General features: G+C 40.6%; 1 protein-coding gene across 1 annotated transcript; it reads left to right on the top strand.

The window, feature by feature from the left end:
- Nucleotides 1-1724: 1724 nt before the first annotated feature.
- On the top strand, nucleotides 1725-13541 carry mycbpap (mycbp associated protein). The gene is made up of 16 exons (XM_029524309.1): nucleotides 1725-1799; nucleotides 1896-2058; nucleotides 2244-2359; nucleotides 2498-2591; nucleotides 3009-3127; nucleotides 6057-6181; nucleotides 7131-7239; nucleotides 8113-8305; nucleotides 8431-8618; nucleotides 8745-8891; nucleotides 9803-9901; nucleotides 10068-10210; nucleotides 10304-10431; nucleotides 10513-10658; nucleotides 11835-11999; nucleotides 13458-13541. Exons 1-16 carry the CDS (start codon nucleotides 1725-1727, stop codon nucleotides 13539-13541), a joined length of 2094 nt encoding a protein of 697 aa, XP_029380169.1.
- The last annotated feature ends 8375 nt before the right edge of the window (nucleotides 13542-21916 follow it).

Genomic DNA, 21916 nt, shown 5'->3' with positions numbered 1-21916 from the left:
ATATCAATAACAACAATAATAATCTTAATTCTGCAGTTTGTCTTTTGAAATCCCGGTATTTGTATTTTTGTTGTTATTCTATTCTACCTAGAGAAAAGGACAAACGTAAACTACAGGCTATATGAGCTCATTTAGCCTTTTTCAACGTTATTTTATTAGAATTTGTTTTTGTTTATTTGTTTGTTTGGCAGGCAGGAGTTTCTATGGTAACCCGGGGGTTCTGGGGGTGTCCGTCACCATGGTAACGTGCAGAGAAAACACACCTGAGGCCGAAGCGGTGGTTCAGCACTGCTAACGCTACGGCGGATACACTCCGAGGTCTACACCAGAGGAGACGAGGTGAGAAGGAGTTCAGACCTTTGACTTATTCAGTCTCTTTCTGTCCGTATGTCTCCCTCCTTGAATCTGTTTGCTGTCTTCGGGACCGCTCGTTACAAACAGTGGTGAAAAACGTAGCTCTCCACAGTGTGGAAATACTGACCTGCATTTGGAAACGGTTGTTTCCGATCAGAGAGAGACTGTGGCATTTAATATTTTTTCATACAACAACCTGTAACCAACCAACAACCAACTGATGTGGTCAACTAACGCCATAATACACATCAAACCGTACTTGAAATAATGTGAAACAAGTGGATGCGAGGCTTTAAACGGGAGACACACACAGAAGATAATATAATCTGGCTTTGATAGAAAGGATCGATATTCACAATCATAAAGCTGCTACAATTGTTTGCTTCAAGGGGCAAAGTAACATCTTCCCTCCAGAAAACAGAAGCACTTATCTGAGAACCTGTATTGAATCTGTGACAGAAGAAAACCGTGGGAGGAAAGCAAACACATTCACCACAGCCAAGGACTGATAATTGTTGTTGCGGTCATGGAAACTATAATCAGGCACAGTTGGTTAAAGAGACACAGAGAAAAAGAATTGCATAGCTATTCCAGGTTAATCTCTTAGTTTCTGCCGGTGTGTATGGGTGTGTCAGCACTGGTGTAACTAGTGCACAATAAAGTTGAGCCTCTTTTCACTTTTAAAAATGATCAAATCTGGCCATCACTAATAAGCAACATCATTATTTATAATGTCTTTGAGATTTTAGGGAGAGAAGTTATACTAGGTATTTTTCTAAAGACTGTTTTAGGTATTGTAGCACCCAGTTTGGTATAACATATTATTACTGAAGTGCTCATTCACTGCTGTAATTTCCTCTCCTCTCCTCTCCCCTCCTCATCTCTCCTTTCCAAATAACAAGCTTTGCATCTTTGTTGACCATTGCAGGACCTCTAATTTCAAAGCCAGTGATATCCAGGCTTTGGCCAATAACCCACAAAAACCCAAGAAAGTAACCTGCTTTATTCAAGTGCAGTGTTTGCTATTTGGTAGAAAATGGCCTTTTTATTCCAATAAAATATAGTATGCGACACTTTATTCCTAAAGTGTGTAAGTGAGTGTGAACATATGACTGCAGTTTCATGTACCAAAGCCACCAGAGTCAGCAGAAACCACTGGTCATGGCTTCTGTAGGGAAGATTCCACCAGTGAATTTGGACCCTGACTTGCAGCCTCTTGGCAACACAGGTAAATTGTATTCTTTTGCAGTAATTTACAATTACATAAAAAGGGATGCTATACTGGGTCATAATATGCATTCATAAAGCAATCTTTTTGCTATACCTTTACTGTTTATGGACTGGAAGGACTTCAGCTTGATGAAAAAGGGATGGTTCTTTCACACAGCATCTTGGGTAGTTTAGAGGATTTCAGAAGCTACCTGGAGGCCAAAGGCGAGACAGAAGTAAGTTCAGTACAACCCCTCAGTAGCGTTATTTTGCTTTGTTGTGTTAGTGTGTTAGTTGCATTTGTCTCCCCTGTCCGCCCCTCTACCATCTAGCTGGTGAAGCGAATACCAAAGTTCCAGAGAGATCCTCCATCTGAGGGCTCAGAGAGCCGTCAATCTAAGGCTATGGAGAGCCACAGAAACATCCAGAGTAATGCCCTGAAACACTGGCATACACACATGAGGCAACGCCGACGACAGCAGGACTTTTTATCTGGTGGGTTGATTCAAGAGCATTATTATAGCTATAAAAATTGTGCAACTTCAAGTTTTTTGCTATGAAGTAATTAACTGGATATTCACTAATTACAAAAATAGCAAAAAGGTTTCAGCATATCCATCAATAGCTCAACTTTGTTTATTCAATCTAATTTGGCTTCCGCTCTTCTCAACTCCATTAAGATTTACTGGACAGGCCAGCCGAGACTTTACTGATGAACCAAGCTAACCGTTTCAGAGAATTTCAGGAGCAGAGGGAATTTCTAAATCAAGTCTTGCCTCTCGTCCACTCTGGATATGTATGACATCTTTACTCTCCGTCACATTCTCAGCTTTTAGCCACCTGTCACATTCGTATTAAGGTTTTGTAATATAGAAAATCTCTGTTATCATTTTTGACTGTATTCATGTGTCTTAGTGTAACTTGTATGTCTTAGGGTCATCGTGTGGGCAGTGAGTTTTGGAGTCTCCCCCAGCGTTATGGAGATGAAATAAGTGGCATCACAGCCACTCTGACTCAGACAGAGCAAGGTAGATGGCAACCTGTCACACATGTTGGACAACCAAGCAGCATACGCCAGGAATCAGGTACACATAAACACCCACATAGTGTCCCGATCCTTGACCCTATTCCTTAGTGGTTTTCAAAAACTGCTCTTTGACAGACAACTTTAAGCCTCAGTTGGGATGTAGAGGAAAAACCTAAAACATGTTGAAATATGTGGCATTAACTGGATATAATTGGTTGTGTCCAAACAATAGAAGAAGTGGAGGACTCAGTGGTCCTCTTTAAGGGAATTACTTCAATTGGAGAATGACTATGGCAAAAGTTAAAACAAGAAAATAGAAAAAAAATCTTTAAAACACATACACTCACGAATATCCACTCATTCAGGTTCAGTAAGAGACTGACTGCATTCTCTCTATGGGAAATGTTTCATCCTCTAGGACTCATTTGTGCTGACACGCTGTGCCCAGCCTCTCGGACTTGGAATCAGAGTGCGTACCTACAGCATCAGTTCAAGGAGCTTGGGGAAATCCTGCAGGACATGGACATCAAAAAGCCGGTAACACAAATTCCATCTGACTTTTCTCACTACAAATATTGTCTTTGAAATCTTGTAAATGCAGGACCATATTATATATATATATATATATGTATGTATGTATACATAAATGTATACTGAAATGCTTTTCCTACTAATTATGCTGCTATAAAGTTAAAGCTTTATGATATTAGCAGATGTGTGTCCACAAGCAAGAAACAGATAATCTCCATCACTAATGTACATTCAGCAGGCACACTTTTGCTCACATATAGATTTTATTTGAACTTTTCTGCAGGCTTTGATACGAAACATATAAAGTTGCTTTCTTAATTCCAGATGCACTGGTTATTTTTGATACATTTGTTCTGTAATGTATGTTGCTACCAGCATAACCTCTGGAATAAGTAAAACAATAATGTTCATGTTAATGTTAATAATATTGTTATTCTTATAGGCGGGCCTTATTTAAGTTGGAAATTGTGAGGATATTTGACTGAGTCATGAAAAAGGTGCTATTTTTGCATGTGCTGGTCATGGTTTTTACACACCTCACTTTACCAGCCTCCAAAGCTATATGAAAATGCTACAGCCACAGCTGCTGACTTTACAGCTGAGCAGGAAAAGTCAGTAATCCAACTATAAAATGTACCCTCCTGCTGTTTTTCAGAAAACACCCACCTTCACTTTTCAGCTCATGCTGTATTTTTGTCTGTCTACTTCAGAGGAAGTATGCCTCACAGTTTAAAAAGCTCTGATCAAATCACAAAATTAAAATTCAAAACACATCTTATTCACAAAAGCATTGTTAGTCCTCAAACAGTGAACAAAACCCTAATTTCAAGGGCATAGCACATAGAGATTATGCAACTTTTGGTTCACCACTAACAGCGTCATCACTGGACTTTTCGTCCAACCTCACAGCCCACTGAAGCTGCTGACGCCCCAAGGACACTCTGTCTCTTGCTGCTGGAGCTGCTAGCTGATCATAATCAGCCTGTATCTTCACAAACAGCCTGTGATCATCCAGCTTTGGGCACACTGTTCTAGGTTTTCAGAACAAAATACAGCAAAGAACACACTAATAAAACCACACACATTTACACGCAGAAAAACTGCTCACATACTGTTATTGGCATAGAAGTTGGTATGGACAGTAAGAACATGTACCTGCTAATGTCAAGGTGTTGCTGAATCATCCCTGTCAATATACTTATCTAAAACTATGTCTTTATTTTAACCCCTTTGCATCACTGGTAAAAAAAAACTATAAAGCAGTTGTGAGTTGCTGGATTTGCACGTTGTCTGCACAAATTTGTTTTTAATGATAAAGAATGGGCAAATGTGAGGTATTCAGCTATGCTCAAGAAACTTTCAATGTCAAACTGCATTATTCATTGCTGACCAGCTGTGGGGTGGCAGTAGCATCGGCAGAGTTAGTAATGAATGGTGTTGAATACTGAACAAGTATTTTTTCTTTAAAGGTTTCTAATGTCAGATGATTTGAATCATCTTCATGTGGAAATTTTATCATCAGTTGTCAGTATTTTGTTGAAAAGCTAATATTTAAAGCAAAAAAGTTATTTTTGTCATCAGCTCCTTTTTCAACAGTGACCCAAGTGTAAGTAAGAAAATAATTTTCTGTCATCGATCCAAACACATATATTCTTTGAAATTAAGGCACTATTATACTATTTAATGCTGCCATCATTTTCTCTTTAAGTGGATGAAGAGCTTCTTACTGCTTATGTGTTCAGAGTTTCTAATTTTCTGCTAGATTTATCCAATCAAGATTTCAAATTTAATTTAATGTTTTAAAATCAAGCGAAAAAGTACATCCCATCCAAGTGAGAAGTCCAGAGACGGCTATCAAAAATAAAAAAATAATAACCCTTGATAAACTGTACAGTCAGTATGTACAAGAAATAATTATAATGAAGCTCTGCCGCCATTCTATTAACACTCAGAACTTTTCACATAGATGCTAAAATAGGGAGGGTACAGTTATGAAATCTTGGAGCGTGTCAAATCATAGAATAGCTCTGTTGAGCTCTATAGAGATCTATACCTGAGCTCAAGAAAAGGGACAGAGTCTGCTGTCTGCATTACAATGGCTTAATCAGCAAGGGCAGGAGGTTCTGGTACAAACACAATTAAACACAAATGTGCACTTCTCTGCACAGCCAGTTCCCATTTAATCCCATTGACATGGTTACAGGTGTTGGGTATTGGACGGTTTATTCAAATCTTTTATTCTGCCACTTGGTATCATCACCCTCTTCTGCTGTTTCTACCAAATGCGCACACACTCCTGGTTCCAGTGTACTCTGTTGTGTTGATGCTGAGGTGATTTAGGGTCTGAAGTACCCACTGACAAACACAGAGACAGATTGTCCTGTCAGCAGCTGAGGGGTCCATGGCTTTGCAACATTCATGCAGAGAGAGAGAGAGAGCGAAAGATGAAGGGGAAAGGGAGGGGTTTTCGAGAGAGACAAGAAAAGACGAAGGTAAATCATTGGGGTTTGTGTATGTGGTGGGGGCAGGTTTGAACAACAGGAGGATTTGTTTTATTCTGCTTATTCCAGAGAGTTGTATTGTTAGAACACTGCTTTAAAAGCATTTATAACAAAGAATAACAAGTGAGATTTTGATGCTGTTTCATTCAGTTGTTCCCAACTGATCTACTTGTGAAGGACAAGTTCACCTTGGTAAACGTTAATTTAGCCACTGGAAGTGGACAGGTATTCCACAACACCTTGTCTACTCATTTTGAAGACTTCAGTAAACACTTTGTGCCCAAACCTCCTGGATGTGACTGTACACGGTCTATGTATCTATTGGGGAGCTGAACAGGACTTAAGGTATTGACTCACTAAAACAGGAATCACACCGTTGACACACAGCTGACCTTTTCTTCAAAAAACATCACTCTGTGTCATTTTGAATACAGGATATTGATGGACTGGAGGTGATAGGCTCTTGTAAACCATTCACTTCTGTCACAGCGTGTGGTGCTCCTTTACTGGAGAAGGACAAAGAGGAGAAGAAGCACAAGGAGGTGAAGAAGGAGAATATGTAAGAATTATCTGTCTTCTCTTCCTCTACCTTTGAGTGAATATGTCAAGAGCAGGCAACTGCAGTCGGAGTGTGAGACATTGACGATCCATTAGTATGCATAATAAAGTCAGCTGTATGTGGGTCAAACTGTCATCCATCAGCTACTGCTGCAATGGAAGTTGGACACTAAACCAATTGCCTAGATATGTTTTTAGTTTTTGTGATTATTACAGAAAAATGTTAAATGTGCATATATCAATAATCAGAGATTAATTTGTCAACAATTTGTTGCAGTCAAATGTCACAACATGCATGATTGATGCATGCCATGAAACATGTTTTTACATCTTCTACATACAAAGCTATTCAAACTTTACAAGAAGAAAAGTCGTAAAGTAAAGCTGAATGATTGCTGTAAACAATCATACAGCTTATGTGGACCAAGGGCTAAGACTATTTGCACATTGAGCTGGTCAAATTTGTAAACCCAGCTTGTTCTTTCCTTCTCAATTGTATCCAGCCAAAAAGTTCGTTTTCATCACCCACAGCTCCCCAAATCTTGCTTTTAGTTTAGGATGTCTGGGGCAAAAAGCATAGCAATGTAGATTATTATGGTCAGGACTCTACAGTACAGTAAGTTATATTACATTACATTCAGTCAGTATCATGTTAAATGTGACATCCTCTGTCACCACTCAGTTTAAATGTGAATATAGCAGGTCTTACAGAGCATTGACTGCCATTAACTCAGAATTTATACTGATTCTGTCAGACCACAACACAAGCCGTGTCTGTCCCACTGCCTTCTTGATGTTGGTTGTAATAGATGTTTGCTGAGTAGCTGGTCTTGTAATTGTTAGGGTCTCAACTAAAACCTGGAAACACCAAAAGTGAGTGAAACCTTTTTTCCCCCCTCGCAAAGCATTTGAAAGTTAGTGGGAGTAATATAGGTGTCTTGTTGTCACAGTGATCCACTGGCACAGCATGACGACACTCGTTTAGATGCTCCCCTCATTCCTGCCTTGAGGTTCTGTGGTCAGCTTGCTAGGTGGACTGGAAACTCAGCTAATAACAAGGTACAGTCTAGCCTTTTCACAGTAAGTGAATCTGTAAGTATAAATTTCAAACCATGGCTGTAATCTTTCAGAGTAGCTGGAACCTTTATTTGCCTCAGTGGCAATGAGAACCAGATCTTTGTTAGAGAGGCTTTACAGGCCCTGCCCAAGATATGGATTATACAGTGGCTTGCAAAAGTATTGACTTTAGAGGGGCTGAATATTTCTCCACACTGCACTTTTCAGTTTTTTCTTTGTAAAAAAAATTAATTAATCAATCAATCAATCAATCATGTATGCTTTTTATCTACTTCACAATTGTACGCCACTTTGTGTTGGTCTTTCACATAAAATTCCATAAAAATATATTAATATTTGTGGTCGCAATGTGTCAAAATGTGGAAAAGCTCAAGGGGTATGAATACTTTTGCAAGCCACTGTACTTCCAGCATGACTATTTATGTGTCAGCATGATTACACAATGCGTACTAACCCAATTTGCTCTAGATTTGGTGGAGGGATGGTGTACATGTCAGGGAAGACCACAATCAATTTTGGTGAAGATTAAATTTGAATATTTTTCTCTTAAGTTTGGTGTATGTGGTCTGACTTGGGCCTTGGTAGACGTCAAGAAGTTGAGTTTTGCTGACAGTTACTGCAACTATAGAAACAAAAAACTGACTGAAAACATGGAGATTATTTTTGTTAGAAATACAAACTTTTACCAACATTATGTCAAGATTACTGATGGAATTAGTACATTTTATTTACCATGTTATTCAACCCTTCACTGTTTTTGCCATCCTTCATTTGTTTATTTGACACTAACACAGTAGTTGAAAACCAACTTCTTCTTTTGCCACATTTGTGTTCTCCAACACACACATTGATCAGGGAGAAGTAGGAATTCATGCCACAATAATATTTGAGGCCCTGACTGGAGAAAGAGCCTCATCCCATTTGGAGCTACACAATGAAGGGAGCACAGCCATTTTCTACCACTGGCAGCAGCTTCCCCTGCCACACAGCTTTCCTAGCCAGCAATCACAAACAATGAACCCGCACTTCTACTTCAACGCCTCCTCTGGTACACACACACACAAAACATAATCAGACACCTGCCGCCAACACTCACAGTTCATACTCTGTCAGTCTCTCTGCCAGTGGACAACCTGCCTTTTTCCTTTCCATTTGGCTTCCTCTCCCATCCAGGTGTTCTTCTTCCTGGTGACATGCTGCAGGTGGAAGTTATATTTAAGTCAGAGAGGCCAGGGATCAAGACTGAACTATGGCAGCTAAACACCCACCCCATGCTGATACAAGGGGCATCCATGCAGGCCAAAATGAGGGGAATAGCCCTGTACCAGGACAAAACTGCAGACCAGAGACTTTTCATAGAGGTAGTTTTACAATTAAACTGTGAACAACTGTGTGTCTTCAAGTGAGACAAAAACACAAATAACACTTAGGTGTACATTAACACAAAACGTTGTTTTTGTCTCTTTCTGTTGTGTGTACATGAGCAGACGAAGCTTGAAAAGATGGTGGTGGTGAAAATGTGTCAGTCGATTGTGTATGAAATGCTGCGCAAGGGCCAACCCCCACAAAGAACCAGCTCTCCTGCAGAGCTCTACATCACAGAGGAACAAAAGTTTCGAAACAAAAACCAGAAGGTAAATCCTAGTATAAATAACTTTACACCTCATTAGGACCTAAATAGTGTTCACAAATAAAAATCCAGAAATTTTTAAAAGCCTCCTTTTCTGGATTTCAAGTGCAGCTAGAGCCACATTGCACATTATGCATAAGGGTAGCCTGATTACCTGTACCACCAATGCATCAAATATTTTTCACTTCTTCCATATTTAGTTTAGTCCAAATGTTAGTCCCATCACCTGATTTAAGGTTACTGGTTAATGGACCCATTCATCATGTTCTCTCTATTTTACAATTTTTTGTGGGTAGATGAATGTGTGACCAAAACCATTATGGCTGCCCTTCTCAGAATTTTATCTTACTCCACATTCAGATTGCTCAAATAGCGGGTTATTTTTGCTACCACAATTAAATACCTTAAGCCAGTCACCATTGACCCTCCACTGTACAAAAGAAGTTATGTTGCCATGACAGTGCAATAGTACCAAACCAGTGTAAGTAAGTAGTAAGTGGGATACTGATTAGATTCTCTTGTGAATTTAGAGAATGTCTTATAAAATTTCCTATAGACATCAGAGATTACAAAATACACTGAAAAGTTTATTGAAACATTCAAACTTAAATACTTTAATATTTTTTCTAATTTCTAATTCTCTCTCATTTGTGTTACGTCTTGTCATCAATTCATCTAACCTAGTTAAACCTAGTTAAATCAATTGAAGTAGATTTTTCTTGTGCTCAACTATTGCAAAACTGTAGTCATGACAGCTTTTTTGATAACTAAAAAAATACTTGGATATTTCATTTCTCCTCTTGAGGACTGATTAAACAACACTGTCCATTGTTAGACGAGAATAATATCACTCTACAGGGTGTGAGAAGGTCTTGCTTTCACACGTTCATACTTGTGTAACATTGATGTTTTTAGTTTCAATACCTTCATCAGTCAGTGGAGGGCCTGAAGAGACTGTGGCAAGAAGCAAACCCAGGACACACCTGGGACTTCTCTCTTCAAACTCTTCGACAGGTAAGGACAAAATGTTGTGATGTAGGACACAGGAAAGTACACACATAGCAGGTTGATTCAAAGGTATTGACCATTTAAATACAGTGCAAATTTCTGCACAAATCCATACCATGGTGATGCAACAAAATGGATCATATTTACCCATTCAATTGTTCCCAAACTTAAGGTTGTGCTGTCTCTTCCTGAACAAGAGTCAGCTCATGACACCATGACAAAAGAAAGGGGCCTTGCACAGCTCAACTTTCTACTTCTGCAGTTGTCTGAACCTTTTGAACTGGAGCACCAATGTCTAACAGTAGCAGATCTAGGGTGAGGCATAAAAACTCATGAATTATGTAGCATCTCTTTCATAGTATTTAACACTCATCAATCTATTATATTGGTGTGTGGTGCCCCCTGCAGACAGCAGCTGTGGAGGAAACTTCTGGACACTATGGCTGGTGAAGCCACAAGGCTCAGGAACCTGCTGGGCCTCCCAGAGAAAGAAATCAGGATTGAGAAAAAGGTTGAGTCCCTAATTTCTGAGACTGGTGAGACTCAAAAACTTTTGCTCTGGCATACATTGGTTGTATTTTGAATTTATGCAGTTAACTGCAGTTATTACATCTCAGATTTGGCTGAGAATATAAGCAACGATGAAAAGAGTGAGAAAAAGAGAAGATCAGCTGCTAAAGAGGAGAGGAGTGATGCCAGATCCAGATTTAAAAGCGACAACGAAGGAGAGTCCAAGTCACCAACAACTGAAAAAACAGTGGAGGTGAGGGGAAAGGTATACTATCTGTGCATTTTTGAAGACGACAAACCATTTTCAAGACAGATGGAAAATTGTTTTGCCACTGAGTGGCAGCAGATTCACAAGTAATTAAAAATGGGCATGAATAAAGTACCATGGTTTCTACAACATGACACATCACTCCTGCTGACTTTGAGGTGATGTAATCATTAGTCACCTTCACCACTTCAAACAAGCTTTCACTACATCACTCATATGCCATTCAACATGCTTCTTTTTTGTTACTATTGATGCACTCAAACTCCATAACACAGGCTGGTGGTTTGCATGTATGCGTGTCTCCAAAAAAGCAAAATATTAAGGATAGCCATCTGGCGTGCGGCATTTAAACCACCCACAATTTAGATGCAGATTATTGTTTTCCTGCTTCCATCCTCCATGCAACCATCCTTATTATGCTGAGGAACTTTACATTGTCCTATTCACAAATCTAAATTTCAGCAGCTTTTCATTGTCAGCACGGTGACTGAAAACTCTAATGAGGAGGCTGACTATGTTGTTCAGATATAAATGATGAGATGATGTGGCCTGTTGGTCAGTTGGTTGCCACATGAACAATGTTTAAGAGCAGATTCTAGCACAGGACCGTTTTGTCACTCATATTGTGGTTCATGTCCCCACTTTCAGTTATGAAAAGAACAAAACAATTTCTGCTATTAAATTTAAAAAATACTAGAGACACAAACCTGTTGGTATTATATATTACAATAGTGGATTTTTTTTGCTTGTTGTGATGATTGACTCATAGGTAAGGTACAGTCTATTACTCGCAGCTAACCATGGTAACAGGACACTGTGTGAAAATGTGCACCTGCTCTCCAAATGTGTCTGTGGTGTGAATGAATAGGACATGGTTGGGTCCAAGCCATCTGTGGTACACACACAGACACACATACAGCTGTACATTTACAGTGCAGAAGAAGAAATATATAGCACACCACCGAATATGGGTGTTTGTTTTTTTATTTTATTTTTTTTTGGGGGGGGGGTCATCTAATAAGATGCATACAACTAATTACCAACCAACTCATTGTGGTAATTTGATCATCTTGCATGCTCAGTAAAAACTCCACGGTCACTCATGGTCACTCTCAGTACATAATGTAGTTTGTTTTAAGTCTGTCTATCTTGCATACAAAGGACAACAAGAAGAGGGGGAAAAGAAGAGATGAAGTGGGAAAGCACATAAAAGAGAAGGAAAAGCAAGGAAAGGAGCATGCCTCAGTGACTGATAACCATCCAGACAGCATCAATCAGCAACCTCCAGATGTGATGAACACTTACACAAGGCTCCTGCACAGAAAGGTGAATCCTTTTATTATTATTTTACATGCAGGATTTATTTTTTAACAGTTATTGAATATTTGCAAAAATATTAAAAAACTGCAAAAATTGCCTAAAAACAAACAACCTTAAGTGCATTAATTGAGCTAAATGTGCATTCTTGGTGTGAGCAACCAAATGGGACAGCTCTGGTGTAATTCCCATGTTTTAACAGGTGACCCCTTTTCTAAGTTATAAAATCAAGATACTTCCACTGTACCTCACAAATGCCCATAAAAACAGAACAGAAATATTTAAGCCCAACATCTCAGATCTGTTAACACTATCAAAATATTAGCCAGCTGGATCGAGTTAATTAAGTCAAAGTTGTACTTTTATGTACTACATTTATGTGCAACCTTAAACTACTTTGAATCAGCATACAACCACAGGTGGTTTACATATAGTCACCACTTTACCGGTGTGCAATACCGTTTTACACCGCAAAACTCTTTGGGTTGCCTTTGGGTGTATTTCTGGCATGTCAGCAGAAAGAAAAACAGAAAATTATGCCAGGAAATATTAAAAGCCAGATATTTATCTGGTTATAATGGATTTTTGACCAGTGGAAAAAGATTTAAATACAGCCTTTTACATGGGAAACCATGCTTAGCCAAGCCAGATATCGCTCTTTATAAAGTCACCGCATTCATTATTAATAAACAAAGAGCAGAAATTCAATCGCACAATATAGAGTAAAATTACTTTAGTTGAATCAAAACTAACATTTTAAAAGACCAAAGTTAGACATAAGCACATGAAAAGAAACAAGCTAACGTTGTTGCAGCTAGTTTCTCAAAGTTACCATAAAAACCGCGAGCAGACAAAAACACGTTAGCATGCTATCACGATTAAGCTAGCGATAGCGTTTAGCAGTTTCCACCGTAACGGTGTTTTGGAAAGAACTTTTCACAGAGAGTTTTTCACAGCACAAAAGCTGTTTTGCACACTCACCGCTCCACTTGGTGTAACGACGCTGTCAAAACGCACACTTTTCTCAGAAAACACAATCAGAAACATCAGCCGTCAGACTCAGCGGGGCGACATGTTGACACGTCAGAGGTTATAATCAGTAAGCCCCGCCCCCTCCAACACTGCTCAACATGATTACTGCACTGTATATTTCAACCGAATCATGATTCAGACCCCGTTTTTACAAAACATTAAATGATAATTCAAAAGCCACTTAAGAAGTTTAATCAAAACAAAATCCGGGTTTACACTGTTGGCTCTTGTTTTCAAAATACGCTTCATGGTCATTGTCACTTTGAATTGCGAAAGACTATCCAGTTGTATTTTGGGAAATATAGGATTCTGTATTTTTAATCTGCCACCAGTGAATCTTCTAGCTTTAAGGAAGGAAGTGACCGAGTTAAGACATCTGAGCTGTTCCTCTGCTGTGTGCACATTCTGTGTTTATCTGCTGTATCTGTCTGGCAGGTGTATGCTCTGATGGAAGACCTGGTGGACACCCTGTGCGACCTGCTGGATGAGAAAAATGACCAAGACACGCGATCAATATGAGAAGCACGAAAGACTCACAATCAACCAACGGCAGTATAATTATCAGTCCTAAATGTCCTCATCCTCAGTTTTTTTTTTTCCTGGCGTGTGAACAATAAACTTTGTATTCTCCTGTGAAGTAATGTGTGGGTAAAATAAAAACTGTCTCCTTCACTCAGCGGGTGAGGATCCTCCCTGCCCGCCTCTCTCTAACGCTCCCCGTTGTGTTGACTGTGTGCAGTGCGCGGCCGGCCTGCCGGCGCTGTGTGCGTGTGTGGATGGGTCCGCCTGAGCTTGAGAGAGGGAGGGAGAGAGGCAGCGGTGTGCTTTGGCTCATCCTTGCCCTATGCGGATCTCACCAGTGACTGCCTGCCCGAGCGGCGCGCATCGTCCCGGGTAGGCCTGGATCCAGACATCCCCCGTTCAAGGATTTGTTTCGTTTTTTTCTTTTTTTTTTTTTTTTTTTTTTTTTTTAACAGTTGCTGCTCATCTCTTCTCTTACATCAGCTGAATATAGGTGGATCATTGTGGTCGGCCTGCTGTGCTGTCCCCGGCGGGCAGGTGGTGGGGGTGGTAGGGGGGATCGGTTCGACGCTGAGCACTTGGAGAGGTGGAGCGCGGGGAGGCGAGTTATGAGCAATGGGGAAGGTGAGCCGCATGTTGTTGATGATGTTGAGGATCGTCTTCCTTATTTCAGCAAACATCTCTGTATTGTAACTCGTAAGCTGCAGTGTATTGCCGACTTAGACGTAATAACAATGTGTAGCGTAAGAGAGCAGTCTGCGGAGGGATCTGTGACACATGGCAGCAACACGCGCAGAGGGGCCGTGTGTGTGTGTGTGTGTGTGTGTGTCTGTGTGAAGGTGCAGGGTGGGGGGCTTGGCTGGTGGTGAACTTGGGTTATGCAGTATTCTGACCCACCATGGGCGCCCTCTGCTCCCCAACGCCACCTGAAAAATACAGCACACCTGTTTCCCCTGTACGCATGCGCTGTCAGCAACGTGGACGACGGGGTGACGTACATTCTCCGTTTTCGGAGAATTTTGACGCATCAGACCATGTAAGACCTAACAACTTTGATTTATATTATGATACTAATTATTGCTAGCATTTATTGAGCCTGACTATCTACAGTCAGACAATTGTCTCCATGGTGAATGTTTCTACTTCCAAATTCCATCCTGACATCCCGAGTTACTGCCTGTTAACTCAGGGTGAATTGGTTTATTTCATTTATTTCACCCAGATGAGTCATGTGAATGTGAAGTTTATTGGTGGGAGTCAACAAATGTGCCCATATCACAGTAAAAACCACCACAGATGCTGTTATTGTCTTTGAAGGGTTGTTGTATTATTCACTGAGCAGCTCCACAGCTTGTACCTATGATTTCATCACCAGAGTCTGTCTCTGTCCTTTGCCGAGACCGTATCAAATAAACACATTTTGAGTTCTACACTGAGTAAAATGAGACAAGGATTTTTTGTGTTGCATCTGTCTGGCGTGATGTAAGACAGATGGACGATGATAATGGTATATACCTGGAGGCCACAGCAGATGCTTGGTCCAGGCCTTGTGATAATGCAGAAATTGGAAAATTTCCATGACAAAAAGGTGGATGTAATTTCCTTCTGGGATTTCTAACCAGATACCAATGGTTACTTTTATTCTCCTGGACACTTTTTTCAGCTGATGCCAAGAGGTTTGATGGGAGTTTATTTTACTCATGAAGTATCTATTATGATTTGAGATTTAGCTTAAAGAGCAGTAGTTTGAAACTCCTCGTAGACACATAACAGTCTTTAATGACATTTGTATGAATGTGTGTGTGCTTCTGGGTGTGAAGATGATTGTGCAGAAAGGTGACACTGATTGAAGTTGCTGAGCTTAACTGTCCTTCATTCTCTCCCTCTCAGGTTCACCCTCTCTTCCACTCTCTCTCTCTCCCTCTCTGTTTTCTGTCTTTGTGCCTCTTGTGTGCATCTCAGGTCCTTTGGGCCTCTGCTGATGTTTGAATTTTGGCAGCGCAGCCTCCTGTGACTTGTTTCATTGTGTAACCTCTGTGAACTATTGGGGAGCAGCAGTGACAAGTGTCATTGAAACATAACCAATTGGAAAAACAAATGCAATGGGAATGCAGATGATATCATTATTCTGGTCATTACACCATGCAATCAATATCTACCTTGCATTGCTAAGTTAAAACAGAAAAGCTGTCTCTTGTCCCTTTACAAGATACCAGAAAATTTTTAATTTTAACACAGAAACTCCCCAGGCTGGTACCCAATTACCCCTATTGTGGGGCAACAGTGCTAACCACTTCCATGAATGCCCCATTGCATCCCAATCTTTTCCAATTTGTGGTCTTATATGGCCTCTTTTTCCTTTTATATGATTTTGATAAGAAAGGTTTTGTCATCCATCTAGTCTAAATTAGATAACAAACAAATTATCAACCTAGCAAAAACAGTAAACACATCATTAACAGGAAGTTAGCTATTGACATAATGTTACAGTAGCCCTCAATAATAAAAACATAAAAGTTATGTAGTATCAAGTTAATTACACATGATACAGAAGAAGCAGTAAAGCTGGAGGTGTGAAGCAGCTTGTATGGCTCGTCATCTTAGTGAAACAAGACAAGAACCAGCTCCTCAGCCACAGAGGGAGTAACTGACTTTGTCTGCCTTAGACTTTATTTGCAGTAAAAAAAAAAAAAAAAAAATCTTAACTTTGGTATCTCAGCGACCCTAACCCTCATGGTAACTCTCTAGTCTTATTTGTCTTTGTCGGAGCCTTTTTATTTCAAAAGGTGTTTTATTCTGTGGAAAAAAAATCTGAAACATTGCCTTCACCCAAGCGTTGTCACCTTTACCTGAGTGGTACAAACGACACTGTGACAGCTCACATGTGGAAAATTCCTGTGTATTTTGGGATAGTGTATGGTTTAATAGGCGGGACTCGACTGTTGGAACATCCCATGTTCTTGGTGCAGTTATGGAAAAAGCGACTCTCGTGACTGTGAAAAAAACAGTTGTGATTTGATGTAACTTTAAACTAATTCTTCCATTATAGCTTAACATGGAAAATAATTTAGATTTAAACATCTGAAAGCATTATTTATATTTGTATTTTGTTGTTCTAGTTATTACTCATTTGACAAACATTGTGATGTTTTGCAAATGATTTGTTGGCCCACATGCAATACCTTGATGACCCACCACTGGGACCCAGCCCAAAGGTTATGAACCACTGGTTAGTGGGTTAATTACGCTGTGTGTCTGTGAAGGTGCTCAGTCGCAGGCAGTGAGAAGTGTCACTCCCAATGATCAATTCCCTCATGTCGCCTCAGAAATATGAATTTGGAAGAGGAAAATGGGTCACAGGCATGTACGCAGACAGCATTGTGTGTGTGTGTGGTGGAGTGGCCTAAATAAAATAAGCTACCAAGAATATTCATCAGACACCTGAGTGCCAGAGCTTTTATGTGACCTACTTCCTACTTGTGCGGGGGCATGAGCTGTGAGCTCATTCATGAAGTTTAAACAGTTCCAGTCAAAGTACAGATTGTCCTGGTCAAATGTTACTCCAATAAAAGTGAAATAAAGTTAAATTATGAATTGAGTAACAGTACAGCTTTTAAAAATACTAAAAGTAAAAGTATTCAACATTAACAGTACATTAAAAAATTTTATTTTAAATGAAATTTTAAATGCAGTGAATGAACTGAACTGAAATATTGAATGAGAAGCAAATCCTATAGAAACAAACTTAAAATGACAAAAAGACCAAAGCTGTGATTATCTTGCTCTTTCTACTAAAAGAAAACCACCCTCTTCAAAATCAAAATGCTAAATAAAATAATTTATAGTCAACTTCTTGGCTCAGGGACAAAACCTCTGTAAATTGAACTTGAAACCAAAGACAAAAAGTTAAATTTTCAGGGAAAAATCCAAAAAGTTAAATTTTTTCTCTGCATTCATCTCCTCACACTCCCCCCTCCTCCGCTCCACTTCTTTCCTCTCTCCTCCTCTCTCGCCTCTCCTCCTTATGTCTACTTCTAAAACTGGAAAAAGCTCTTGTTAGGTTTAGCAGAAGCTGGTTTTCAAAGTCCTGTGAAGTAACCTTCTCCATCCTGGAGGGAAGCTCCATCCAGCAGCATTGAAAGCCGCTCACAGCCAGCAGAGGCAGGCAGGGCTGTGTTTAGCTTCAGAGACAGGTTGGATACAGCTGGAAAGGAAGCCAAATCCAAATGTCAAAAATAGCAAATTTAGCTTTTGAGTTCAAACATGAGTTCAGGTATTGGCCACAGTTGATTAGAGAGAGCAAGAGCAGCTTCGTCACCATTGCCTGCCGAAGCCGTGACTTGCACAGCTGCAGCAGATCACCTTTCGTCTCTGGCTAGAATGTTATCTGCGAGCTCAGAGCCCAAACTGAGTCATAATTGAATAATGAGATTGAGAATGACAGATTTTGCGTGGATGCAATTCCATTCCCAACCTTTAGTGGCAGTAGTGTGCCAAATAGGCAGGTCCACCGTCAATAAAGCTGACAGAGGAAAACTATCATTTGAACAACACAGATGGAGGTTGCTGATCTAGACCAGATCAGACGAGTGACTAGAACCTCTCAGCGACTAGACCAGACCAGCCTAAACCAGAGACCAAAGACTGGACTGGACCCCTCCAGAAACTAGACAAGATGAGAGATGAGGAGCCAGAGTGCAACGCGTCATACTCCGAAAGCCACGCCCACCAGAGGAGAAAACAATCGGCAGCACAGTTTAAAAAACACTGTCCAGTAGTTATCTTAAAACATTATTTCAACATGTCAGAGGATTATTTTAACACGTTAGCTGTACCGGAGAAAAACGGTACGGTCTCTCCCATTTTCCCTTCAGCGTGCCTGATCCCACTGAACGGCCGGTGTGTCAACCGATTCGGTTCCCCGCAAGTTCCTGTTCCCCTTTCCGCCGATTTACTGCTGAGTCGTGCGTAACGCAAATAGAAACACAGCTGGGTGATACACACCAGGTAATAATACGACTAAGATGTATGATGTAGAATGAGCCGATCGTCATGGAGAAATAATCCAGGTAGGGTGAGGATTTTATCGTGGCCATGTCTGTACGTGTCCTAGTTAAGAATATGGCCACGATGTATAATCCTCATCCTACCTGGATTATTACATCTGGCTCATCTATTACCTGAACACGCTGTTTGTAGCTAGCTTGTAGCCAGAGTTTGGATGTCTTCTGTGGACATCACTGACAAAAACACGGTCGAACTCATCACAGAATACAGGTCTGTCTGCCTGCACACACACAAAACATCCTTGTGTGTGTTCTTTGTGTGGAAATAAAGCCAGCGAATTAAATAAATTCCCCGGCCCCCATGTCACTTTCTCTGTGACCTGACTGCAGCTGGATCTCTCTCCTTTCTGATGGCGCTATCAAACTCAGCTGTTTCTGTCTAAGATAACGTTTTGTGTCAGGTTTTAATACAAGCTAGGCTAATGGACGTTAGCATTAGAGCTGGACAGTTAGCTTATGTTACAAGCTATGGTCCTGTTTCTTACCTTGCTCTACGCCTCTCGTCCCAAATTCACCGTCACCACTTTTTTAAAAAAATATTTGTATAACCCTTCTTCTTTCTTTTCCTTTCTGATCACCGGACTGATGCTGACATTTGGCATTTTCCTACCGAACTTCAGACAACAGGAAACAGGCTAGCATAGCAACAGTAACCAAGGGGGAAGGATCGGTGGCCAAACCATTTGTTGGGATTGGGGGGGGGGGGTTACAATTAGGAAACAAGCTTATGTATTACATAAATAAAATAGTTGTGTATTTTTCCTCAATAAACAAATCATCTCAGCGATTCATTGGCTCTTTTACTGGTCTAGTCTGTGGACGCGTCCTGTCTCCGGTCTGGTCTCGGTCCGTTCCTGGAGGGGTGCCGTCACCGGTCTGGTCTGGTTCGGCCTAGGTCCTGGGGGGGGCGCCGTATCTGCATTAGCCCAGTCCATTACTCGTAACCAATGAACTCCGTAGACATGTGCAGGTGCCCACACCGGGAATGGAACCTTTACATTACATTTACATTACATACATGTTACATTTACATTGTGTAGATATCTACAGTCCATTACATGTTACATTACATATATACATCATACATATTCATATTCATTAGACTTACATTGCATCATCGTAATTACGTCACTTAACCCCGGGGTTACATTACAACATACATTCACCTACCCTAGCCGGGAATCGAACCCCTCCCTACTAGGTGCGGGGTGGCAGCATTACCGCTGCGCCACAGCGCTGCTTGAGTTGCCGCAGACATTTGCGCTATTTCACCATTCCACATTTACGTCACCTGACCTAACCGTGATGACGTACTCACCCAGCGTGAGCTGGGATTGGCTCCAGCACCCCACGTGACCTCTTCCTCTTAGCTCCGAGTCCACGCCTGTTGATTTGTTTATCATTTTTATGAGTAAATAAATAAATAAATAAATGTGTAGGTTACTGGTACGGCTATGGATTGATGACATTATTTTTGACGTATAACGTAACTATTGCTTACCGTTCATTTGGAAACGGGCAGAGCGCCTGCGAATGACATATTTCTGCTCCTCGGAAACACCCACCAGATAGCGTCCGTATGTTTCATAATTCACGAACTCGTTGAACACAAGTTTGTCCATTTACCATAAAGAACATACACTCACATGACAAACGCTCATCCTGGCCGCCCTTTGGGAAACTGGGTTGGGAATTAGGTTTTGTCCTGGGTTGGTTCCAAGTAAGTGCATGATTTATACGATCAGTTCACTGAACTCTTAAAATATTTTTTCCCTGAAATCCTACACATTTTCTGTTATCTCTTACACGACATGCCCATAAAATAGGCCATAGGTCTACGTAATTATCATTGATCGATCAACCAGTTAAACTGTAGCATGTAAACTACAGAAATTCAGCAACAACGCATGGTACAACAAATGTTTTGGCCACCGATCCTTCGCTAAGCCCCGCCCCCTTGGTTACAGTTGCTATGCTAGCCTGTTGTCTGTTGTCTTTAGTTCGGTAGGAAAATGTCCAGTCAGCATCAGTCCAGTGATCAGAAAGGAAAAGAAAGAAGAATAAGAAAATAAAGGGTTAAGAAATTCTCTATACAAATATTTTTTAAAAAGGTGGTGACGGTGAATTTGGGACGAGAAACGTAGAGCAAGGTAACAAACAGGACCGTTAGCTTGTAACGTAAGATAACTTGACAGCTATAATGCTAACGTCCATTAGCCTAGCTTGTATTAAAACCGACACAAAACGTTATCTTTGACAGAAACAGCTGAGTTTATTTAACATGTTGGCTTTATTTCTGTACAAAGATATTGACAGCAAATTTAGAAGAAGTACTCCACTGCTTCAGACACAACAACACACACAAGGATCGGGACATTACTCATTGTTAATGTTTTGTGTGTGTGTGCAGGCAGACAGACCTGTATTCTGTGATGAGTTGGACCGTGTTGTTGTCAGTGATGTCCACAGAAGACATCCAAACTCTGGCTACAAGCTAATGCGTGTTCAGGTAATAATACGGCCAAGATGTATGATGTTGATCCTACCTGGATTATTTCTCCATAACGATCGGCTCATTCTTCATCTTACATTGTTCCCCATTAAAGAGGAACAAGAATTTGGGGGGGCAAATCGGTTAACAGACCGGAGGTCTACCTGATGGAGTCCCCGGTAAGATCATCATTTAACCTGATAGATAAAAAATTAGGCTACATCTACACTACATCATCATCCTTTTAAAACAGCTTTTTGTAACCCAAACATTTCAAATCTGCCCCACTTTATGGGGTGATGGGGTAAAAACCTGATGAAGCAGCCCGCATGTGTTTCTCATTCTCACTGTTCCTTCACCGGTCAGGTTTTTTTCGGTCGGCTCGATCTTCTTACCTCGATGTAATACAAACTACGCTGCAAATAAAATATATGGAGGCTTACAATAAAGATAGAAACGTCTGACCAACCCATATTAATTTCAGGCTAGAAAATACAACTTTCGTATAAACCACGCCCCCTTTCGGTTTAAGTCCCTCCCCCTATGAGTACGGATACAGACACGGATACCGATAATGGTCACCACGAAGTAATTTCTGACAGATTTCACTTCTACTCATATATTGTCCCAATCTCTTTCATACAGGGACGTCCTATAACTCCTGACAGAGAAGAGGAGCCTTCATTGCCATAGCTTCTGCTCCTCTACTTCTCCTCTCCTCCCTCAAACCGCAACTCCCCTTTGACCTCCTTCCTTCACCTGCTGATCGTTTGTTCTCACTTTCTATCCTTCCACTTCCTTCATCATCTGTCACC

Source organism: Echeneis naucrates, chromosome 1, assembly GCF_900963305.1.
Source record: "Echeneis naucrates chromosome 1, fEcheNa1.1, whole genome shotgun sequence".
NCBI lineage: Eukaryota > Metazoa > Chordata > Actinopteri > Carangiformes > Echeneidae > Echeneis > Echeneis naucrates.
Note: the sequence above shows the minus strand (reverse complement) of the source record. Positions and strands in the feature narration are given on the sequence as shown.